The following is a 26,141-nucleotide window of genomic DNA, read 5'->3' as shown; positions in this document are numbered from 1 at the left end:
AACGAGGGAGAGGAAGGGTAAAGAGTCTGCTTTCCAGCGGAATGAAAAATGATGGGGAATATTTGATAATTATGGCCTGCGTCGAGTCTGTTTTGTTCAGAACTGCGACCTAAATATCGATAAAGCGTTTGGTTGGTCACGCGTTTACGCTGTTTCTGAAGTATTTTAAACATTATTAGATCTTTGCACCTCCTCCCTGGAAGCCCGGCACACTTGAGGGGCGCGATAGGCTCTGCCGGCGGCTCAGCGCGCTTTCTCGCGGGCCTCGGGTCCTCAATCTGTGCGGCGACTGTGATGATAAGCAGGCAAGGGGAAGAGACTGATTCCAAGAGCGGGGCCTGTTGTGGCCAGAAGCGGCAGTGCCAGCGCTGCCCAGAGAACGAACAGCTTCGGGGATACAGCGCGCCCACAAACGGAACCAAACTCGCGCCCTTACCTCCCGCCTCAGCAGCCCAACAGCGCCAGCCCGGCTGCGCCTGCGCGCGAGCAGCCTGCGCCGGGAGCCGGGACCCGGGAGCGCTGCGGCCGCCGCGGCCGCCGGTAGGAGTCACGTGGCGAGCCGGACACCGCCCCGCCCCTCCGAGGCCGCCCCGCCCCGCCCCGCCCCGCGTCCTGGCGGGACGCTCTGAGCCGCGCCGAACTGCGCAGGGCGGCTGGGGGTGAGTGTCCGCGAGGGGCGCGCATTGCGCACACCCGGGCGGGTTCGGGCCGGGGCGCGGGCCGCCTAAGTGTGTTGCGGGGGCCAAGGGGACAAAATGGCGGCGAAGTACGCCCTTTCACCTCCTTTCCCTCACCTGGGAGTGCGGGCGGAGTGGGCAGGGATCGTTGCTGGGGGAGGGGAGCCGCGATCGCTCGGGAGGGCCCTGGGGTCGGTTGAGGAGGTCTTCAGGGTGGAGGCGAGAAGGCTCCGGGCCTGTCCTGGAGGCCGGCTGCCTGCCCTTCGGTCTCAGCTGGGGTGTGAGGGACGTGGGACACGGCGTGTGGGTGTGGGGGCCCCCCGGCCGCGCGTGACGAGGCTTCTGGAATGTCAGCACTGCAAGGGACCTCCAGAGGAGCCTCCCTCCCTTCCTTTCATTTGACAGGTGATCGCCATCGCCATCTCTCACTCTCAGCTGGGTTCACCGTGCTTTCCCTGCAGGCGAATCTGGTCTTATCTCTGCCTGGGAATCTGGGCGGGAATGGTCTCCATCTAACAAATGCATACGCTGAGGCCTGGAGGGGCCAAGGGTTTAACCAAGACCTTACACCTGGGAGTAGTCGGGTCCAGCGTCCTGCTTCTGTTAGTGCTCTTTTCTCAGCAGCTGCTTCACGCCTTTCCGTCATACTGTTTTCCAGTCCGTTCCAGCCTGGAACCAGGCTAGAGTCACAGGCTCCAGTGAGTGACAGGATTGTTAGAGAGCAGGCAGAAAATTGGTCCTCCAAGCGCACCTGCTGCTGTCGAGGGGCTCTCGGTGAGATGGGGCCGCCTGCCCCAAGAGCAGGTTCCTGGTGCTGGTGGACTGGGTTTCTCATTCTATTTGTGCCAGGTTATTTTCCATGAAAATAGCTATTCACTATAGTCAACTTACTGAATAAATGCTAATTCCTTATGTGTATTGCAGTTTGTTTTAGTTAAAGATTGATTTCATCAACATGAACTTTTCATCCTCATAAACAATCTGAGGTAGATGGAGGAGAGATGGGACAGGCGTTATGCTCATTCTATGAATGAGGAAACTGAGGCTCACAAAGGTTATTACTTGTTCTAGATCACCAGCTGATGAGCGGTAGATCTGGGATTAAGCTGCCTGACCACTGACCTACTCTGGCCTATATTGGTGCTCTGTCCGTTGTATTTTTTTGACTTTTCTTCAAAACTCATTGGGTGCAGATTGATTTATGGCACATACGGAAATGATTTGAATAATATCCACTAAGGAATTAATATTTTTAATTAAAGAGTCAATTTTTAACATGATTTGCAAAGTTGTCTTTGTGGGAGGAAGTATGATCTGATGGCTTTGAAGGCAGACTGATCAAAGTTTGAATCCCAGCTCCACCACTTGTCCTTTCGCCAGTTAATTTTTCTGAGCCTTCATTTTCTTATCTATATAAAGGAGTAATTTCCATTTCATAAATGTACTGATAGCGATAAATGAGGTATCTGTAAGCATTTAGAACCGTTCCTGACCCATGGTAAGCCCTCAACAAATGTTTGCTCCTTTCCTTCTTTCTCCCCACTCCCTTGAGCTTCATTTTAAAAATTCTGTATATGTCTTAGTACACTTGGGCTTCTATAACAAAATACCTTAGACTGGGTGGCTTATAAACAACAGAAATTTATTTCTCACAGTTCTGGTGGGTGAGAAGTCCAAGATCAGCATGTCAGCAGAATCAGTGTTTAGTGATGGCTTGCTTTCTGGTTAACATATGGCACCTTGTAGCTGTGTCCTCACATGGTGGAAAGGGTGAGGGGGGTCTCTCTCTGGCCTCTTTTATAAAGGCATTAATCCCATTCATGAGGGCCTTGCCCTTATAATCTGATATCTCCCAAAGGCCCCACCTCCTAATACTATCACCTTGAGAGCTAGGATTTCGACATATGAATTTTGGGGAACACAAACATTCAGATCATAGTACTATGGTTACCCCCCTGGTCATTCGGGTAAACAATCACGGAAGCATAATCAATGTTACTATACCAGTGTGTTTATAAATGAATAATTTTGGTGACGAGGGTCCAAAGGATATATTGTTTTAAAGACAGACAAATGTTTGTTCTTTACAGGTATTTAACACATTGACTACCACACTAGAAAAAAAAGTTTTCCCGGGTGCCGTGATGTTTTATTAAAACTAAATGATCCTTCCTAATTTGTTATTTTTTATTATTTTCTGTGCCTGAGTTATATGCAACGCAATCCATGTTTTTAGAATTAAATTGTCAATATTAATTGTAACAATGAGAACGTCAAGTAAGATTTTCACAAACCAATTGCTGGATTTTGCTTTACGAGGCCCCGGGGTCAAAACTAGCCTGAGTTAAATACAACTCACATGGCAGTCAGTGTGTTAAGAACCACTAAAAGGTTGATTTGCTATCAAAACTTAATGCCTTCATTTACCTACAGGAATGTTCTAAAGATAAATAAGATGAAGAGACTTGAGATTCTGTCTTTTCTTTCCCCTTCACATCAACCACAACCCAACCTAGTTTATTTATTTATTTTTTTAGAGACTCCAATTTTTGTTTAAAAACTAGTAGGTAAATCAAATTTCAAAATGTGGAAAAGATAATTACTAAGCATCAACATTTTCCCCTTTTTCCATGTTTATGGAATCTTCTTAGATTTAACGTGTCAATGTATACTGCGCAAAGGGATGAATCATCATTTGTCTAAACTTGTCATGACATTCCTATTATTTCCAGGTTTTTATCTCTAAGTGTCCTTGTAGATCTGGTGTCCATGGTTCTAAGTATGGCCAAAGGAACGAGGTTTTTTTTGACAATATTTTGCTTTATGGATAAAAGGACCAAGATTTTTGTAACCGAAAAATGGCCTTTTGTCCCTGTTTCTTTCTTCTGCTAGGAATATTGGTCAAGGTCCTGGTGGTTGGATTTAATGCAGCCTATTTGTGAGTTTAAGCCTCAGGTTTAAGCCTGAAGCCTTAAGTTTAAAGTATGAGAATGAAAAGGTAATATGTTGAAGATGGTGGGGTAGTAAAATTTACAGATTCTGGGCCCCTAATAACACTGTTTAGCCACTGCATGAAACCTGGAAATACCTACTTCCAGCCTCCTGTTCTATGAAATAATTAAATGGCTTTATTGTCAAGTCATCCCTAGTTAGGTTTTTATGACTTGAAACTGATTGATGCAAATGAGGAGATGTCCAGATAGTCAAACTAGGGTTTATGAGGGACTGAATGTTCTAAGCAGAATTGTCTGTTTATGCCAGGATATAAAGGTATATGACAGGGTGTATTAAGGAATGCGCTTGTGATATGGTGTTGATGATGATAGTAATGACTAGCATATGAGTTCTTGCATTTTTACGGTGCACAACTATCTGTGCATTGTAAAAGATTACTGTGGTGAAAGTAGCTTTGGAATAGGGGAAGTGCATCTATTAACAGAAGTACAGAGACTAGTCAGTGGGCAAATGCAGCAGCAATTCAATTGTATTAGCAGAATATTGTCCTCATTGCATGTGTAGTTTGAGTACAGATTCCAAACTTGTCCCCGAGTTTCTTCTAGTATGATCAAAAGTTTGTTTTTTCTTTGCTCTGAATAAAGCTGAGGGGTGGGCTGGGCGCGGTGGCTCACGTCTGTAATCCTAGCACTCTGGGAGGCCGAGGTGGGTGGATCGCTCGAGGTCAGGAGTTCGAGACCAGCCTGAGCAACAGCGAGACCCTGTCTCTACTAAAAATAGAAAGAAATTATCTGGCCAACTAAAAAATATATATAGAAAAAATTAGCCGGGCATGGTGGCGCATGCCTGTAGTCCCAGCTACTGGGGAGGCTGAGGCAGTAGGATCGCTTGAGCCCAGGAGTTTGAGGTTGCTGTGAGCTGGGCTGACGCCACGGCACTCACTCTAGCCCGGGCAACAGAGTGAGACTGTGTCTCAAAAAACAAAAACAAAAACAAAAACAAACAAACAAACAAACAAACAAACCGAAGGGTGGATTCTCTATAGAGAACAAAAAAATAGATACATTACGGCATTAACAGAAGTGTTGAATGCAAGTGGGCATAATGAAATGCATAGGTGATATTTGATATATAAATATTTGTTTCATACATGAGCAGAATTTATTTATAAAATATTAATTGGGTTGGTGATGAAGATGATATAGGAAAGGGAATAATGAAATAAGTTTCCCAGATTTGTGATTTAAGTACTTGCATGGATAATGGTAAGATTGGTTAAAGCAGGTATATGAGAAGGAGAATAGGCTTACCTTTTTGTGTGATCCTACACATTTTGGTTATCTAATTCCCATAATATTTGTCAGTAGTTACCCCATATTGATTACTTGGCAGTTTATACTAAAAGATCTCTTTGGTTATTAGGTATTAAATTATCTGTTCATCTATGAAATTGGTAAGTTCTGCTAAAAATTGACCCCCCCCCAAAAAAACCAAAAACCAAAAACAAAACAGTCCAAAGCTTGGTTCAATAAGTAAAAATTTCACCCTATTTTTACCATCTATAAATCAAAACTCTATAAAAATTAGATTACTTACAAAAGGAAAAAACTGTCTAAGGACAGAACTCTTCCATGTTTTTTTACGAGTGTTAATAAACTATACTTATTAGTATAGAGATCATTTGTGTGACTCATTTTTTAAAATTGTTTACATGCATGCAACAGAGTTGACTAAATTCACGTCCACACTATTGCCTATAAATTGGCCAGAACTTGGATATAGTACTTTTTTTTAATTTCAAAATATTACGAGGGTACAAATGTTTTTGGTTACATGGGTCACTTTTGTAACTCTTGAATCAGGGCTATAAGTGTGCCCATTACCCACATAGTGTTCATCGTAACTGTCCAACCTAGGTTTAAAAGAGAAACAAAAATTCTTTGGGAAGCTCATGTGAACATTCTTTAAACACTTAGAAAGCTGTAGTGAGAAGTTTAACAGAATTCTCTGTAATGATGCAATCTGATATCCATTGTGGAGTTGGTATTTCTGAAATTGTAGAAGTGAAAACTGCAAATGGCTTGTATAACAAAAATTAAATCATTAATAAAATTTTGTTAGCAGTTTTCTGCTGGAGGGTAACCTTTTGCACAAACATGTTTGGCTTTCACTGATTGGCTGTGGGTCTTGTGGGATACAAACAGTGAAAAGATCTGTAGTCCAGTGGTGAAGCCAGCCTTAAAAAATTATTAGGAGGAATTGATTTATGGAAAGACTTTTTCTCATGTGACATGAAACACTAAAGATTTAATAAGGTTTTGCTAAAATAATTACTACTTTTTAAAAAATTTTGTTTTGTTTTATTTTAGAGACAGGATCTTGCTCTGTTGCCCAGGCTGGAGTGCAGTGCTGCAATCATAGCTTCCCGTAATCTCATACTCTTGGGCTCAAGCCATCCTCCCACCTCAGCCTCCCTACTTTTTATTGATAACTTCTTAAAGTAGTAAGTTCATCATATGTTGTTTTAAAAACATGCGAAAGTAGAGAGAATAGTATAGTAAACTGCTATGTACCAATCTATTTTAACAGTGACCTGTACATGGACAGTCTTATCCCATAAAAGCTATCCCCCAACCAAATTGTTTTGAAGCAAATTTCAGACATCACTGTGTGTTAGGCCTGCTTTTGATATAGCATTGGAAAAGAGATAGTTTTGATATTTTCAACAGGGCATGCCACAGTCATTGTAGAAAATAAATCCCTCTTGGTTGATGTATTCATGGCAGTATATACAGAAGTAATCAGAATTGAAAACCTCATTAAACAACCTGGGATTATAAAATGTCTATGTTGCTCTTCAAAATACTTGATTTTACCATAATATACTTATTTTCTACGTAGCAAAGATGTGAAAAATTACTGATAATTTTTGAGTATGCCTACAACATTGTTTTAGTACCAGACTCAGGCAAATGTTCAGATTTTCTTAAACTTCAGAAAAGGCAAAAATCATGGGTGATAGATTTTGTGAACATTGGAGAGAGACTGTGATTGCAAACATCAAGTTTTCTACAACTTACTGGTAAATATGTGGTCAATTCATAGATGTACTGTCCTGGCTACAGCTAGGTAGGCTTGTGTATTTTAGAGTAGTGCCACTAGCAGGCTTCTCGCTACTTTGAGTCTGTAATTTACTCCTTGCCCTTTTACAACCTGTGTACCCAAGCTCAGATAAAGAGAGGTATACCTTTCCTGGCACTTGAGCCAGTCTTCATGTTTCCATCTCTAGGACTCTCAGGTGTCTTCACAGATGTTCTGGGACTGCAGGGCAGAATAAGACAAGTAAGACTCCAGTTCATTACAGACAGCAGCTTATTTAGACACGTGGGGCTCAGTCAGTCCTAGTGTTCATTCTCTGCTTGGTTTTTTTTTTTTTTTTTTTTGTGCTCCATTTTCTGCTTGGCCATTGTTTTTCTGCAGCCCAGAGTTTCTCAAATTTCCTTTATTTGAGTACCACTGTCAATATTTTACCATATCCATATTTATTTTATATTAACTGATTTTACATTTGTGATAGTGTTATAAATTTTATTTGAGTAAAAATGTTCTGTTTAAAAAAGTTATATAAATAATAGTATGTGTTATGGCAAATATCCTGAAAGTAGTAACTGAATGATTGAAATTTTGGAAATTCTGGGTTAGGACATAGCTTGCTTTCTTCTTTTAACAGCTTTACTGAGGTATATTTTACATACCATTAAATCCACTCATTTAAAATGTACACTTCAGTGGTTTTTAATGTATTTATGGAGTTGTGCATCCATTACCACAATCAATTCTAGCACATTTTCAATACCTCAGTATGAAACCCCATAACTGTTAGCAGTCATTTCCCATTCTGGCCTCCCAGATGCAGTCCCATTCATCTGTTTTTGCTTTTGTTGCCTGTGCTTTTGGGGTCATAGACAAAAAACATTGCCCAGACCAATGTGAAGAAGCTTTTCCCCTATATTTTCTTGTAGCAGTCTTACAGTTTCAGGTCTGATGTTTAAGTCTTTACTCCATTTTGAGTTCATTCTTGTATATGGTGTGAGATAAGGGTCCAATTTCATTCTTCTGCATATGGATATCCAGTTTTCCCAGCACCATTTATTGAAGAGACTGTTTTTCCCCTATTATGTGTTCTTGGCAGCTTTGTTGTAGATGAGTTGACTGTAAGTGCATGTATTTATTTCTGGGCTTTCTGTTCTATTGGTCTCTTTGTTTTAATGCCAGTGCGATATTGTTTTGATTACCATAACTTTGTAGTATATCTTGAAATCAGGTAGTGTGCTGCCTCCCGTTTTGTGCTTTTTGGTTAAGGTTCTTTGGCTATTCTGGGTCTTTTGTGCCTCCATACAAATTTTAGGTTTGTTTTTTCTTTTTCTGTGAAAAACATTGTTGGAATTTTGATAGGGATTACATTGACTCTGTAGATCTCTTTGGGCAGTATGGATAGTTTAACAGTGTAAATTCTTCCAGTCTGTGAACATGGAATATCTTCCCATTTATTTGTGTTGTCTTCAGTTTCTTTCATCAATGTTTTATAGTTTTCAGTGTGCAGATCTTTCACCTCCTTGATTAGATTTTTTCCGAAGTACTTTATTGTTTTTGATGCTATTGAAAATAGGATTGTTTTCTTGATTTCTTTTTCAGATAACTTGTTAGTATATAGATATGCTACTGGTTTTTGTATGTTGATTTTTGTATCCTGCAACTTTACTGAATTTATTTATTAGTTCTAAAAGTTTTTTGGTAGTGTTTACTGCATATGAGATCACATCGTCTGCAGAGACAATTTTACTTCTTTTTCTGTATAATTTTGATGCTTTTTATTTTGTTTTCTTGACTATTTGCTCTTGCTAGGACTTCCAATATCATAGTGAATAGAATTGATGAGAGTGGGCTTCTTTGCCTTGTTCCTAATCTTAGAAGAATGGCTTTAGCTTTTCACTGTTGAGTATGATGTTACCTGTGGGCTTGTTACATATGACCTTTATTATACAGAGGTATGTTCCTTATATACCTAATTTGTTTAGAGTTTTTATCATGAAGGACGTTGAATTTTGTTAGATGCCTTTTTTGTATCTATTGAGATGATATGATTTTATACTTTATTCTGTTAATGTGGTGTATCACATTTTATTGACTTGCATATGTTGAACATTCTTGCATCCCAGGGATAATTCCTACTTGATCATAGTATATGATCCTTTTAATATGCCATTGAATTTGGTTTGCTAGTATTTTGTTGAGGATTTTTTTTAGTCTATGTTCATCAGGGATTTTGGCCTGTAACTTTCTTTTCTTGTAGTGTCCTTGTCTGACTTTGGTATTAGGGCAATGCTGGCTTTGTAGAATGAGTTTGGAAAGATTCCCTCCTCTTCAATTTTTGGGAAGAGTTTGGGAAGGATTGGCATTAATTCTTCTTTAAATGTTTGGTAGAATTCACTAGTGAAGCCATAGTGTTTTGAGCTCTTTGTTGAGAGTTTTTTGATTACTAATTCAGTCATCTTGCTTTTTCTTGATCTGATCATATTTCCTATTTCTTTATGATTCAGTGTTGGTAGGTTGTATGTTTCTAGGAATTTATCGGTTTTTTCCTAAGTTATTTAATTTGTTAGCATATAATTGTTCATATTAGTCTTTTATGATTGTATTTCTGTGGCATCACTTGTAATGTTTCCTTTTTCATTTATAATTTTGTTTATTAGAGTCATCTCTTTTTTCTTAGTCTAGCTACAGGTTATTCAGTTTGAAATTATTTTTTTGAAAAACTAACTCTTAGATTCATTGATCTTTGCTGTTTTTTTTCCTAGTCTCCATTTCATTGATTTCTGCTCTATTCTTTATAATTTCCTTCCTTCTGCTGACTTTGGGTTTAGTTTGTTTTTTTCTTGTTCCTTGAGGTGTAAAGTTAGGTTGTTTATTCAAAGTCTTTTTCCTCTTTTCTTTCTTTCATACTTTTTTCTTCTTTTTTTAAGTGATGAGGTCTTGCTACATTGCCTAGGCTGGAGTGCAGTGGCTATACACAGGTGCGATTATAACACACTTCAACCTTGAACTCCTGGGCTCCTGCCTCAGCCTTCCTGATAGCTAGAACTACAGGAACATGGCACTACACCGGGCTGAGGTTTTTCTTCTTTCTTAATGTAGGCTTTTATCACTATAAACTTCCCTCTTAGAACTGCATTTGCTGTATCTTATAAGTTTTGCTATGTTGTGTTTCCATTTTCATTTGTCTCAAGATACTTTTTGGTTTCTGTTTTGATTTTTTCTTTGGCCCAGAGTGTGTTGTTTAATTTCCATACATTTGTGAATTTTCCAGTTTTATTCCTGTTATTGATACCTAATTTCATACCATTATGGTCAGAAAAGATACTTGATATCATTTAAATTTTCTTGAATTTAAGGCTTGTTTTGTGGCCTACTATATGATCTATCCTAGAGAATGTTCTATGTGTGTTTGAAAATAATGTATATTCTACTGCTGTTGGATGCAATGTTCTGCATGTTTTTTAGGTCCATTTGGTCTATAGTAATGTTCAAGTCCACTATTTCCTTGTTGATTTTCTGTGTGGATAATCTATCCCTTGTTGAAAGTTGGGTATTGAAATCTCCTACAATTGTATTGCTGTCTATTTTTCCCTTCATTGCCGTTAATATTCTGTATATTTAGGTGTGTCACTATTAGGTGTATTTGTATTTACAATTGTTATATCCTCTTGATGTATTGCCCCTTTATCATTATATAATGACCTTCTTTGTTGTGATAGTTGTTATTTATTTTTTTAAAGAGATAGGTCTTGTTATGTTGGCCTCAAACTCCTGGGCTCAAAGGATCCCGTCTCCTCAACCTCCTTAGTAGCTATGACTATGAGCACATTTCACCATGCCTGGCTTGTTGTGACAGTTTTTGACTTAAAGTCTACTTTGTCTGATAACAGTATAGCCATACACAGTTTTGCCTACTATGAATAATGCTGCTGTGAACATTTATGTATGCGTTTTTGTATGGACATATGTTTAGATTTGAGGTGCTACATTTTAAAGGAATAAATTTACTTGACTAAGGATAAATGACCAAAGTTCTTGTCCCTGAAGGAGATTTGGTTACCGTTGCTGCTTTCTTTTCTATGTTTGTTGCCTCTTCTTACAGGATTAGGTCACTTTTTTTCTAGCAATTTCCCTGTCCCTTTGTGTTTATCTAGTTTCTCTGCTTTGGATTTCTTTGAGTAGAAGTTTGGCCACATTAAATAGGTTCCCCAAAATATAGGATCAGTTTTATGTAGAGCCTTATGTAATTGGTAATTAAGATATTATGATAAAAATCTCAGTTTATGAAAATTCTTAAGTTACACAGTGTTTTCCATACTGAGTTGGGACTCACTAGTGAGTCAATTCAGTGAAAACAACATTTAAAAATGAAATAGAAGAGAGAAGGAAATATTAGAGTATATCTCACACAATAGGGATAAATACTACTTTATGAAACTTTTGTTTCAGTTAAATATGTGTGTGAACTGGTTTAAGATAAAAAATGTGTGTATGTGTGTGTTTATGGAGTGTATTAAAAAAAGTTTGAAGCCTCTGGATTAGGATATCCTAGACGTTTCATGTAATTAACACTGTTTCTCTTCCATTTTATTTTTTGAAGGGCATTGAGGTATTATTCAGCATGGAGTATTTAAATCAAACTGTATCATATACAGACAGGCAACATATAAAAGCAAATTTTGTTGTTGTTTAATGTAAACATGTGGGGATGAGATTTGTATCTTTTTATGAAGAAATATGATTTTCTGATAATGTTATGATTAAGAGTATATATATTTTTTATTATAGGAGTCACACCCCATGGAATTATGTGGTAAATGATCTTCTTGGCACAGAAGAGAATTAAAGAATGATGGTAAGTGATCAAGCTACCTTAAAGGTAAACTTTAGGTTTTTGGCCTCCCTCTTTTCTTCTTTCCTTCTATTTTTCATTAATTTAGAGATAGGGTCTTTCTCTGTTGCCTAGGCTGGAGTACAGTGGCGCCATCATAGCTCACTGTAACCTCCAACTTGTGGGCTCAAGTAATCCTCCCACCTCAGCCTCCCTAGTAGCTGGGACTATAGGCGTGTGCCACCATTCCTGGCTAATTTTTTAAAATTTTTATTAAGAGACAGAGTTTTACTCTGTTACCCAGGCTGGAATGCAGTGGTGCACTGCAACCTTGACCTCTTGGGCTCAAGCAGTCTTCTTGCCTCAGCCTCCGAAGTAGCTGGGACTATGGGCCTGTGCCACCATGCCCGGCTAATTAAAAAAAGTTTTTTGTAGAGATAGGGTCTTGCTATGTTGCCCAGGTCTTGAACTCCCGTCCTTAACCTATCCTCCTGCTTTGGCCTCTCAAAATGCTTGGGTTATAGGCGTGAGCCACTGTGCCTGGCCTTCGTTTATTTTTGAATATAATATTTGTTTCATATGAGATACTCTATGGAGCACATTGTTGTAAAGCCCAGTAATAAAAAGAACAGCTATTCACCCTTAGAGCCCAGGAATCCTTCCTGCTTCCCATGTTTCCCCTTAATACTTAACGGTACCTAGAACTGGAATACAAATGGAAGCCAGAGTTTTAAATGTCGTAATATTAAATGGTTATGAAATAGTCTCTGCCAACAGCCTGACTTGCTTTCCTTCTTAGGACCTGGACAGCTTTTAAAGGAGTCATGGTCTTTCTGAGCCATGCAAGGTGGAAGTTGGGCTGGGGTAGTTCCTGAATCTGGGATGGGGAGTGATGTAGTGAAAATCCCTAGAGAGCCAGGACAAACAGGTTCCTGTTTCCCACACTTTACTCTTCTAACTCAAGATTTTCAGGCAATTCTAAGTATCTTCTTAAACTGTTCAAACTGAAGAGGGAATGTAGTTATATGGGAAACCCAATCTGCCTAGACACATCCTTTGGGATATTTGGAGTGGCCAATCTTAAAAAAAGTAGATATTCTTCCTTTGGTTCTCCCAGCACAGAGGCTGTGATTTGTCCCCTTCCTTTGCCTCCCCTCATTGTGAGCTTGGGGGAACATAGTTCAGTTTGTGAGTCTCTCTGCCCTAATTCTTGTTCACTCAATTAGTTACTGATTATCTTTGGGTTTTGGTGTTTTTGCTAGGTACCATCCTTCTGAAGTGTGGGGCTTAGGAAAGAGCTCCCTCTTCTGGGTGTAAGGGCAGGAGAACATCTATCTATGTGTTCTTTTCTTATCTCATCCCTCCCCACTTTATACTCCCCTCAGTTCTAAGGTTTTAATTTTTCATGTCTGTCATTTAGGGTCATTTGGCTTTTGCCTGCTATATTCTGAGCATTTCCTACAATGGGGGGGGGGGCGGATCTTTTGGTTGTAAACTCTGCTTTGTTTGTCAGAAAATGTCTTTTTTTTTTTTTTCTACACTAATTTTGAAAGATGGTTTTGCTGGGCATAGAAGTCTAGCTTGACAGATTTTCTTTTTCCCTCTCAGTATCTTTAAAAAAATTATTCCACTGTCTTTAGCTTCTTTTTGATTATTGGATATATCTTTTTCTAAAATTTAATTTTATCCTAATATTATATACAACATTTACATGGTTCAGAATTCAAACTACAGAGCAGTATTCATTTAGAGAAATTTAACTTTCTTCTTTCGTACTAGAAAATTTCCTTTAGGATTTCTTTTAGTGCAATTGATTTGGTAACAAATTTTCCTAGAGTTTGTGTGTCTGAGAATATTTTTATTTTGCCTTCATTTTTGTAGGATATTTTGCCAGGTAAATAATCTAGGTTTGCAGGCAGTCATTTTCTTTCAATATTTAAAGATATTCCACTATTTATTGGTGTTTATCGTTTCTGTTGAAAAATCAGCTGAGAGTTTTATTGTCACTCCTTTAAAGGTAATGAGTTTCTATCCCTTCTGTACGTTCTTAAGATTTTTTTCTTTGTTTCAGGTTTTCATCAGTTTTTCTATGATGTGCTTAAGTGTGGTTTTCTTTGTATTTATCCTGCTTGGGGGTTTGTAGGGCTTCTGGGAGAATTTCGCTAATATCTTTAGTCAGTTTTAAAGCCATTTCCTTTCAAATATTTTTTCTGTTTCTCTGTTCTTTTCTTCAAGGTTGCCAATTATGCTTTTTTGGACTTTTTCACTGTGTCCCATATGTGTCTTGTTTTCTATTTTGTGTATTTCTTATTTTCCTCTGTACTTTCATGCAGATATTTTCTGCTGTTATATTTTCCAGTTCACTAATCCTTTCTTCTTCTGTGTCTAATATTTATTGAGCTCATAACTTCAGTAATATTTTATCTCTTGTAGAATATCCATAAGAATAAGAATCTCATTTTTTGTTTTTGCCTTTTATTTTTAATTTTTAAAATATGAATTTTTAATGAAAAAATGCATTTTATAGCTTTTAAGGCTAATATCTCCTTGGATTTGGTGATTAATCACTAATCCCCATCTCCATCCTATATTCCCCCATCCCCCAGGTAACTATGTTGTCAGTGTTTGTTTTGGTTGTCTTTATTTTTTATTTGTTTTTAAATGAATATTTTCACATATTTCTATGTGGCAGTTATTTACTTTTAGCACTTTGAAGATATTATTTTATTGAGTTCTTACATTGATTATTTCTGATAGGAAATCACTTGTCAGTTTTATTGTTACTGCTGTGAAGGTACTTGGGACTACTTGTAAGGTTTTGTTTTTTGGTTATCAGTAGTTTTTACCCTAACATGTCTAATATTTGTCTTTTTATTTTACCTTCTTTAAAATTTTTTTTCTAAAAAATTTAAAATTTTGAAAAATGTAAAAATTTTATTCATAGTGCCTCTTGATTCTGTGGTATAATCTCCTTTTGTTAGCTTTGGAACGTTTTTAGCCTTTATATGCTCTACTCTCATTTTTGTTTTTCTTTTCATCAGGCTTCAGTTTTTGCTCCTGTGTTTGACCTTTTATTTCTTATACCTTTTGTATTCTTTTCTATTTTTTATTTTCTGTTTTCATTCTGGATATTTTAATCTAATCTAATTTGCCGATTTCTTATTAAACTCATTCATTGAGTTCTTTTTAACATTTATTAAGCTTTTCTTTTCTTTTTTTTTTTTTTGAGACAGAGTCTCGCTTTGTTGCCCGGGCTAGAGTGAGTGCCGTGGCGTCAGCCTAGCTCACAGCAACCTCAAACTCCTGGGCTTAAGCAATCCTCCTGCCTCAGCCTCCCGAGTAGCTGGGACTACAGGCATGCGCCACCATGCCCAGCTAATTTTTTTCTATATATATTTTAGTTGGCCCAGTTTTTTTATTTTTTATTTTCCAATTTTATGATTTCTATTTGATTCTTTTTAGCTTTCTAGTTCTGCAGAAAATTTTAATCTTTTCATTTTCTAGGTCATATTAGAGTTACCTTAAAATCTTTGATAATTCTATTATTTTGATCATGTGTGAGTGTAGACCTATTTTCTATAATTTTTCTTGGTTTTTAGTCATTTGGCTTGTTTTCTAGTAAGCCTGGTAATTTTTGATTGGGTGTAGGACCTTATATGCGAATGATAATTGAACAGATAATTTTATGCCTAAAATGATAATATCTTCCCTAGAAGATTTACCTTTGTTTCTGGCAGGTGGCTAGGGGTACCAGCAGTTGCAGTTTATTCTAATCCAATCAGGGACTGAGAGAATTCAAAATTGGCTCCATTGTTTGTTAGGGCTCATCTGTTTCTGGTTCACCCTGACTCCTGGGATGATGCTTTTCTGGGTCCTAACCTAAAGCCTGGGGTGCCCTTGGACAAATTTTGTCTCCATACTTTTTTGTCTGTCAAATTTTACTCAGCTTCTCTGCCTTGGGTACCTCTCTTGGAATTTTCAGGTGTCTTTCAGGGAAAAGCAGCCCTGATTGTTGGAGTCACCTCTCTAGGTTTTTATTTTTCCCCAGTGTTGGCCTTGTAATTGGTTACTTCTTCCAATTTTTTCTGGTGCTCCTAAAATATTAAAAACAAATTTTTGTTCAGCTTTTAAAATTTTTCTCAGTTGAATGGTTGGTCTGAATTACCTAGTCCTTCATAATCAGAAGGGGAACCAACAGATTAGAAGTGTATTTCCTGTTCACTTAATAGTACAGTGCAGGTATTCAGCATGTGACCTTCTGCTTTGTGATTCTGGGAACAAATCTACTTCCATCTTTTGATTTCATCAATCTATAGAGAGTCTTGTGCTTGCTGGATCCTCTGCATCTGGCCAGCAAGTGGGGGAAATGGAAGAGAGAAAGCATAGATGATGATACAGGAGACTTTAAAAATTTTTTTTAAATAAGCCCATTTTCCCCTGTAACTTAGTCACATGGCCATCTACCTGCAAGAAGACTGGGAAGTGTTGTCTAGCTTTGTGACAGGAGAAAAAGTGGTTTTGGTGTACATATGGTAGTCTTTGTCACAGAGCCTGTTCTAGTAATTTAGACTTCAGATGATGATGGCTCAGACTAGGGTGGTGGTAGTGAATTTATGTTTTTGGGGTATATTTAGGAGATAGAATTGGTAAAATGCAATGTATTATTTAGAGTGTAGGCTTGTTAGCTATAATAGAGACTCTAAAACAGAGTAGTTCATATAAGATAGAAGTTAATTTTTTTCCCTTTATAATAGTTTAGCCAGCCTTAGTTCATCTATGGTTTTAAGGTGTAAAATATCAGTAAGAACTGACAAGGTTATCATAAATTACTGAACAGGATTCCAGCTCATCATTCTGTAATGTTAGAGAAATTGTACCAGTTACATGATTTCTCAGGTAAGTTTCATGGTTTATAAAAAAATATGCAAATGTTACCATTTTAGAATTTTAATGTATTTACTGATTGGTAATCTTGTCTTCATACTTCCCAAAATATGAAGGGCTTTAGTAGTGGAAATTTAAGAGGAAGGTTCTTTATTGAATTATCCAGAAAGCTGAAAAAACATTCATTTTTTTTTTTTTTTTTTTGAGACAGAGTCTCACTCTGTTGCCCAGGCTAGAGTGAGTGCCATGGCGTCAGCCTAGCTCACAGCAACCTCAAACTCCTGGGCTCAAGCAATCCTCCTGTCTCAGCCTCCCGAGTAGCTGGGACTACAGGCATGCACCACCATGCCCGGCTAATTTTTTCTATATATATTTTTAGCTGTCCATATAATTTCTTTTCTATTTTTAGTAGAGATGGGGTCTCGCTCTTGCTCAGGCTGGTCTCGAACTCCTGAGCTCAAACGATCCGCCCACCTCGGCCTCCCAGAGAGCTAGGATTACAGGTGTGAGCCACCGCGCCCGGCCTTGAAAAAACATTTAAAAAAAGATATGGGAATTTCATTTTATGGGCAAGCAGTAGTACTATATGAATGGATTTTGAAGAACTTGTGTAAAGGAGAAAGTTTTATGGAGGCACAAACAAAAATTTAATAAATAATACTTATAACCATTTCAAGCTTCTGGGAAAAGTTGTTAAAAAAGAAGTTATTTAGATTTTTTTTTTTTTAACCTAAGAGAGAGAACTTTCTTTTCCTAATCTGAGAGCAAGTCTTAAAATACCTAGCCTCTTTGGTGAACATTCTGAACATTTGCTTTCTTAGATTATATATCGTAAGATTTGAACATAAAAAAACTTTCACTCAGACTGACCTTTATGCTTTGAATTGAAACATGAAGTATTTGAGCAAGCCTCTGTAAAATCTCCATACAGCACTAGATGGCACACTGTGACTTTGGATGTAAATACACATATTTTGTTGAAGACTCCTATAAGAAAAGAATTTATGTAAAGATAGTATTTGAAAAAGATATCTAAAATGTTATGAAGTATCTCAGAATCATATATTGCATTTTGAACCCTGATACTTAGATTAAAATACTTAAAGCTATTTTTTTAAGTTATTACTGACATTTTTGTAAGAATTAGATTACTAAAAATGATTAGAACTTATGGGTTTTTACTGAAAGGAGTCCATTCAGCTTATATTACAGAAAGCATCTGTGCTTTAAAACGAAAAATGTTTTTCAGTCAAATGTTGTAGTACTATGAGTAGTTATAATGTTTTTGCATATAAAGTATTAGAACTAAGAATAAAAACAAAAGTCTTGAGCTGGTGGCTTTTTCTTTGAATATGTGTCTATGTATGTTTACCAAGTACAAAAGAACTAACTTGATAAAATTTATGGTAGAACTGAAATGTTTATAGAAATAAAGAATATTGGATTTGAATTTATCTAGCATTACTACAATTTTGCTATCTTGCGACTATCCATTTTAGTTCTTGGAAACTCATTACTTTATGAAGACTCTGGATTTTCTATGATTGCATAAGGGAATTATCTCAAATAGAGCTGAAAGTAGGCTATCTATTTAAACGTGTTCATTTAGTCTGGGAGAAATAGTGACACTCTTGGTTGAAACAATGCTTAGGTAACCTAAATGGTAGATGTCAGTGTAAGTTAGAATTGACTAATACTGATTGGGAGATGTGCTTAAGCTAAAGGAAGAGGTTTTATGGTGTTATATTAATTAGAAAGTATTGGAATGAATAGAGAAGAGATGATTCAAGAATTTTGCAAATTTAGAGGGCACCGATTGGAGCTAGGATGGTGGTCACAGACTAATGAGTTTCAGTGAAAGCTTAATTAGTCAGGTAAGTAGATGCCACGTGGATATCCCAGGTTAAAGTCAGAGGAATGAAGAAATATAAGTACAGGTGTTTATGTTAAAGTTAGAAGTTCCTGAACAGACCAATATCAAGTACTGAAATTGAAACAGCAATAAAAAACCTTCCTAAAAAGAAAAGTCCTGGACCAGATGGTTTCACATTTTTCTGAATTTTACCAGACCTACAAAGAAGAACTGGTGCCTATCCTGCAGAAATTATTCCACAGCATTGAGAAGAAGGAATCCTCCCCAACACATTTTATGAAGCCAACATCTGAAGCCAAAACCTGGAAAGGATGCAACAAAAAAAGAAAACTACAGACCAATATCCCTTATAAATATAGATGGAAAAATTCTCAACAAAATCCTAGCAAACCAAAATCAGGTGCTTATCAAAAAAATAATCCATCACGACCAAGTGGGCTTCATCCCAGAGATACAGGGATGGTTCAACACACGCAATTTTGTAAATGTAATTCACCACATAAATAGAAGCCAAAACAAAGATCATATGATCCTCTCAATAGATGCCGAAAAAGCATTTGACAAAATTCAGTACCCTTTTATGATAAGAACGCTTAACAAAATAGACATAGACAGGCCACATCTAAAAATGGTACAAGCCATATATGACAAACTGACAGCCAACATCATACTGAAGGGGGTAAAATTGAAAGCATTCCCACTTAGAACTGGAACCAGACAAGGTTGCCCTTTATCACCACTTCTATTCAACATAGTGCTGGAAGTCCTAGCCAGAGCAATCAGACAAGAGAAGCAAATCAAGGGCATCCAAATGGGGACAAAAGAGGTCAAACTATCGCTCGTTCCTGATGATATGATCTTATATCTAGAAAACCCCAAAGAGTCTGCCATGAGACTATTGGAATTGATAAACAAATTCAGCAAAGTCTCAGGTTACAAAATCAATGTGCAGAAATTAGTAGCATTCCTATACGCCAACAACAGTCAAACCGAGAACCAAATCAAAGTCTCAATACCCTTCACAATAGCAACAAAGAAAATAAAATACCTAGGATTATATTTAACTAAGGAGGTAAAAGACCTCTACAGGGAGAACTCCAAAACACTGAGGAAGGAAATAACAGAGGACATAGACAGGTGGAAAACCATACCATGCTCATGGGTCAGCAGAATCAACATTGTTGTTTTTTTTTTTTTTTAAACAGAGTTTCACTTCTTGCCTGGGCTAGAGTGCCGTGGCATCAGCTTCTCATGTTTGAGCTCACAGCAACCTCAAACTCCTGGGCTCAAGCGATCCTCCTGCCTAGCCTCCCAAGTAGCTGGGACTACAGGCACGCGCCACAATGCCTGTAATTTTTTCTATTTTTTTAAGTTGTTTGGCTAATTTCTTTCTCTTTTTAGTAGAGACAGAATCTCGCTCTTGCTCAGGCTGGTCTTGAACTCCTGAGCTCAAGCAATCCTCTCACCTTGGCCTCCCAGAGTGCTAGGATTACAGGCATAAAAGCAACCGTGCTCGGCCAACATTGTTAAAATGTCTATGCTACCCAAAGTGATCTACAGATTCAATGCAATCCCTATTAAAATACCAACATCATTTTTCACAGATCTAGAAAAATAATTCTATGCTTCGTGTGGAACCAGAGAAGACCCTGTATAGCAAAAGCAATCTTAAGCAAAAAGAACAAATTGAGAGGCATCAATTTACCAGACTTCAAGCTATACTACAAGGCTATAGTAACTAAAACAGCATGGTACTGGTACAAGAACAGAGACGTACACCAATGGAATGGAACTGAGAACCCAGATATAAAACCATCCTCATATTGCCATGTGATCTTTGACAAAGCAGACAAAAACATACACTGGGGAAAAGAATCCTTCAATAAATGGTGCTGGGAAAACTAGATAGCCACATGTAGAAGACTGAAACAGGATCCACACCTTTCACCTCTCACAAAAATCAACTTATGGTGGATAACAGATTTAAACCCAAGGTGTGAAACTATAAGAACTCTAGAAGAAAATGTTAGAAAAACTCTTACAGACATTGGCCTAGGCAAAGAATTTATGAAGAAGACCCCAAAGGCAATCATAGCAACAATAAAAATAAATAAATGGGACCTGATCAAATTAAAAAGTTTCTGCACAGCCAAGGAAACTATCATAAGAGCAAACAGACAACCTACAGAATGGGAGAAAATGTTTGCATGTTACACATCCGATAAAGGGCTGATAACTAGAATCTATTTAGAACTCAGGAAAATCAGCAAGAAAAAATCAAACAGCCCTATCAAAAAGTGGGCAAAGGACATGAACAGAAACTTTTCAAAAGAAGATAGACTAACGGCTAACAAACATGAAAAAATGCTCAACATCTCTGATCATCAGGGAAATGCAAATCAAAACCACAATGAGATATCACTTATCTCCAGTGAGAATGGCCTTTATCAAAAAGTCCCAAAATAATAAATGTTGGCTTGGATTCAGAGAGATAGGAACACTCCTACACTGCTGGTGGGACTGCAAACTAGTACAACCCCCATGGAAAGCAATATGGAGATACCTCAAAGAACTACAGGTAGAACTACCATTTGATCCAGCAGTCCCATTACTGGGCATCTACCCAAAAGAACAAAAGACATTCTGTAAAAAAGACATTTGCACTCAAATGTTTATAGCAGCACAATTCACAATTGCAAAGATGTAGAAACAACCCAAGTGTCCATCAGTACATGAGTGAATTAATAAAATGTGATATATGTATACCATGAAGTACTACTCAGCCATAAAAAACAATGGTGATATAGCACCTCTTGTATTATCCTGGATAGAGCTGGAACCCATTCTAGTAAGTGAAGTATCCCAAGATCAGAAATACAAGCACCACATGTACTCACCATCAAATTGGTATTAACTGATCAACACTTAAGTGTATATATAGTAATAACGTTCATTGGGTGTCAGGCAGATGGGAGGGGGGAGGAAGGGAATGGGTATATTCACACCTAATGGGTGAGTGTGCACCGTCTGGGGGATGGACACGCTTGAAGTTCTGACTCAGGTCGGGCAAGGGCAATATATGTAACCTAAACATTTGTACTCCTATGATATGCTGAAATAAAAAAAAAATTTTTTAAAAGGTAAAAACCAGAAAAAAAAAAATAAGATAAAACAAGCGGCTTAAGTCGCAAAAAAAAAAAAAAAAAAAGTTAAGTTCTGGAGACAAAATAGTGGGTTAGCCTCTCAATACAGAGTATTAGAGTAGGAGAGAGCAGTCTTTGTTTTCGTAGTAGTTTTGATTGGTTGGTTAGTTCATTCATTTGTGTATGGAAACCTAATTCCTGTCACTCATGGATTTAGCACCTATGATTATTCTCACTTTTCCAGCATGACACAATTTCTTTCTCTACTGTATCATTCTGATCAGCATGAAAATATGATATACTGTCACTCATCTTAAAAATCCCTTCTGTTCATTTCTTTCTTTCTTCTCCTTTATGACAAAACTCAAAATAAGTTTTTTTTTTAATACTCACTATCTCCGTTTTCTTAGCATTTTCTTTTGAACCCTTTTTGGTCAGGATTTTGACCCTACTATTCAACTGAATAGGCAATAAGTTATTGATTTATTAGAGTTTATGATTATTAGACTTCACCACTTCTTGGACAATGCAAGGCTGGCAGTCTTATTGCTGCTCCTTTAAAGGTAATGATTTTTTTTCCTTCTGTATGCTCTTAAGATTTTTCTCCTTGTTTCTGATTATCATCAGTATTTCTGTGACGTGCTTAGTTCTAGTTTTCTTTGTATTTATCCTGTTTGGAGTTTGGAGAGCTTCTGGGAAAACTGGACTTGTATCTTTTATCAACTTTATTTTATACTGCTAAAGGCATTAGTGGGGCAGTTGGTGAAATTTTGCTGTAATTTAGATAATAATTCTGTACCAGTGATAATTTCCTGCTTTTGATAGTTATAGTATAGTTATATAGGAGAGTATCTTTGCTTATAGAAAACACACGTTGAAGTATTTACTGGCAAGAGGTATCATAACTGCAGTTTATTCTCAGATGTTTCAGGAAGAAAACGTGAGTGTATTTTAGGTATTCTTTGTGCTAATTTGTATCTTTTCTGTAATTTGAATTTATTTCTAAATAAAAAGTAATATATATTTATTTACCTCATAATTAGCTTCTTACCACACAGCCACCCCTATTTGTGTACATATTGACTGTGGATGCTTCACATAAAATGGCAGAATTGAGTAGTTGTCACAGAGACTGTATGGCTTGCAAAACCTAAAATAAAAAATATTATCTGGTCCTTTGTAGAAAAAGTTTGGTGACCCCTGCTCTAGAGTGTACTGTAGTGACTTTTCCCTTCCCCTGTAGTCATACTACTCAAGTTCCTTCATTTGAGAATAATGTGTTGCTTTTTATTCACATATTCCCCAAATAAACAAGCAATTAAAATCAACCAGTAGGTGGAGAGAACCCAAAACAGAAAGCAGTAATTACATATTCCAGGGTGAGGATGAGAACTAATTTAATGCTTTTCACAAACAGTACTTAGTGTAAGGCTAAAGACAAGAATTGCAGAGAAATGCTGTAATCTAGTAAGTAAATGTGTTTCTCACAGGGATATGGCTTAGCAATTTCTAAACCACTTTATGTATGCATAAGAATTTAACAAATAAGTAAACATATTGTAGGTAATGAGAGCTGGGTTTCTTACTGTTGGAGAAAGAAGCTTCAAATAAGGAAAGTGGAAGGCTAACATGAACCCCGTGGTGTATGATTGAAATCAGAGGTATCAGTATAAACTCGTGTTTTTTTAATATCTCTATACAAATAGATCCAGATGTGTGTATTGTGGATTAAAGTGCATACATAGAGTTCCTATGATCTCATTCTGTGAGTTGATTGGGTAGTTCTTGTGATGTGGTATCGGCTGGGGTGCTGCTGTAGTAGCAGTTATCTGGGGGCTCAGCTGGGCTGGACTGTCCAAAATGGCTCGCGTACACAGTGGGCAGAGGATGCTGTCTGTCCTGTGGGGCTGTCAGTCAGAATGCTGCCTATGTGTGGTCTCTCTGCTTGTGGCTTGGGCTTCTCATGACATGACAGTCGGATTTTAAGAGTGACTGTCCCAGGAAACCCAGGTGGAAGCTGCAAATCTTCTTGTGACTGAGTCTCAAAAGTTGTGCTGTGTTCCTTCCACCTCATTTTATTGGTCAAAAAGCAAGTCACAGAGCCAAATTCAAGGGGAATGGATTAAACAAGGGCATGAACGCCAGCAGGTGTGGTTTACTGAGGGAGAAGACGAACATCTTTGGAGACTAGCTGTCATACTGGTTAATAAATGTATTATTTTTTGCTCTTAGATGTTTGGTTCATTTGTTTAGATTATCTCTTTGAGGATAAGTACAATACCTTATATTTCTTTATGTTCTCCTCAGTGTGTTACACAGTGCTTTACACATACTGTTTAATAAATTACCTAGTAAATGTATTGTTGCCTTAGGAATCCAGGAATGCTAAAAGCCTAGGCTGGCAAGAACTAGAAGAGGGCATGAAAGCACCCAATGATTGGACTTGGATTTTGGGCTGGGCCTAGTGGTGAACTTGTTTCAGAAAGTGGCATATTGCCCACATGGAGTTAAGGGTTAAGTAAGGAAGCTGCATCCTCATGCTCACATGGGTGCTTTAGGACCCTTTTCTTCTCGTGGATAGTTGGCTTATAAAAACAGGCTATTTTCATATAGCATTATTAGTGGGGAAGCAATTTCCTTTATTTTACTGGACTTGGCTTGCAACTGACCCAGGGTCTTTGTGGGGCTGACCCTGTTTAGTCTAGTGTTATTTCCAACACTAGCTTGGTGGGGTTAGAGTAGGCAAAAAATTACACACATTGTATGTAGTAATTTGAGTTTTAAAATTTGCAGTTTAAATGTCTGTTATAGGAATTGTTATCTAAATCCCAATAACTTGGAGGTAAAATTGTGCAACTAATGAAGAGAAGATTTACTTGAGTGCTATCTTTAGGGAATGAAAATAGGATTTTCCAAAACATTTTATGCTACAGAGAACTTTCAGTGGAAATATATAGCATGTCTGTAAAAAATAACCTGTTTTACACTTGGACCTGTTGATAACGTAAGGAAGGGGTGGAGCTGATAGATATTTGTACTCTTTAGGATACTTTTTCAAACCTTACATTGTATTTATTCTTAAAATAATTTGTTTATTGTTAAAGTTGTAAAATTCATTCTTTTTAGACTTAAAAAAGACTTACGGCTTTCTTTTCTCTGTTTAATCATCTTTTAAATCCCAAATTAGTTTTAAGTGTTTCCTTTCTGAGAAAATGTGAGAAATAATGACTTTGTCAAATATATTCTATATGTTAACTAATCAAATATCTAATAATCTAATAAATATTCTCTTTTCCATACATAGGCTTCATTCCAGCGCTCCAATAGTCATGACAAAGTAAGGAGAATAGTTGCAGAGGAAGGTCGTACGGCAAGAAACCTGATAGCTTGGAGTGTTCCACTAGAAAGCAAAGATGATGATGGTATGTATTAAAAAAGTTAGTTTAATATTCCTGTTGTAAATTAGAAAGATATATTTAGTCCTAAATATTAATAGTAGATAGACTGAAAACTGTTTACAATTAGAAGTCTTGGACAAATTAGTATATATTAAATAAATAATTTTTATTCCTTTGTTTATACACAAATGGTTCTATAAAAGTTAGTTTTGCTATTTCAGATAGTAATGAAATTGGGTTTGCTATGTTATTATGACTGGCACATTAGTTTTTTTTAAGTTATAAGAGATTTAGATAGTTTCTTTTAATTCTTGTAAAAATAAAAAAAATAGGTTTTAAAAATTCATGCTATTTGCTATGATTAGGTATAATTAAATGTAATGTTTTAGAAAATAAAAGGTACTTCTTTAGTTCTCGTTATTATTATTTGAACTAGGAAAAAAATATCTTCTCTCTTAAGTCCTCTTCCTTTAATGACTAAGGGCAGTATGAGGCCATTGTTTCTGGGGATATAGAAGATTGGATGGGGATATAGAAGACTGGATATGGATACACAAAACAGGAGGTTGGAGTGTGCTAACTTAGACCTCACTTTGAAATTTTCTGAGACCTTGTGCAGTATTCCTCACAATTGGGTTTGTCCGATATCTTTTTACGGTTAGATTCAAGTATGTATTTTTGGTAGGAATTCTATAGAAATGAGGTTGTGTCCTTTTCAGTGTATCACAGGCAGCTGATGATATCTATTTATCTCATTATTAGCAATGTTAACTTTAATCATTTGGTTAAGGTGGTGTCTGCCAAGTTTCTCTACTGTAAAGTAACTAATGTTTTTCTCTGTAATATGAGTAATTTGTGTTAAGATAGTTTGAGGCTATATAGATATTGTTTCTGTTGAAACAGTACACCCACAACTTTTAGCTTCCATTGATAATTCATGGCTTATTATTACTCTAGTAGTTGCAAAATGGTGATTTGCTAACTCCATCATTCCTTCCACATTTATTAATTGGCCTTAAAATATAGTAAAGAGCCTTCTCTTCTCCCCTTTACTTTTATGTATGTATATGTATATTTATAAATATAAATTTATGTGGACTCATGGCTTCTTATGGTATTTGAGGGATTATAATCCACTACTCTATTTTTATGCTTAAATTGTTTTAGATTTGTCTAAATGGGAGACCTTTTCTTTAAGTTGGCTCCTATTTCCTTTGGACATGTTCTTATCATTCTTTGAGAATATCCTCATACAACAAGATGTTTCAAGCTAAACAAGAATTC

General features: G+C 37.0%; 1 protein-coding gene across 2 annotated transcripts in view; it reads left to right on the top strand.

Moving 5' to 3' along the window:
• Nucleotides 1-617: 617 nt before the first annotated feature.
• Nucleotides 618-26,141, top strand: part of SCAPER (S-phase cyclin A associated protein in the ER) — a 415,285-nt gene continuing 389,761 nt past the window's right edge. Inside the window, exons 1-3 of one of the 2 annotated variants that reach the window (XM_069481584.1) lie at nt 618-659; nt 11,517-11,583; nt 24,764-24,881. In XM_069481584.1, the coding sequence (XP_069337685.1) occupies nt 11,578-11,583; nt 24,764-24,881 (124 nt within the window). In that variant the 5' untranslated portion in view covers nt 618-659; nt 11,517-11,577. The remainder of the gene's footprint in view (nt 660-11,516; nt 11,584-24,763; nt 24,882-26,141) is intronic. The other variant, XM_069481575.1, reaches the window with a different exon arrangement.

Source organism: Eulemur rufifrons, chromosome 2, assembly GCF_041146395.1.
Source record: "Eulemur rufifrons isolate Redbay chromosome 2, OSU_ERuf_1, whole genome shotgun sequence".
In the NCBI taxonomy this organism is placed as follows: Eukaryota; Metazoa; Chordata; class Mammalia; order Primates; family Lemuridae; genus Eulemur; species Eulemur rufifrons.
Note: the sequence above shows the minus strand (reverse complement) of the source record. Positions and strands in the feature narration are given on the sequence as shown.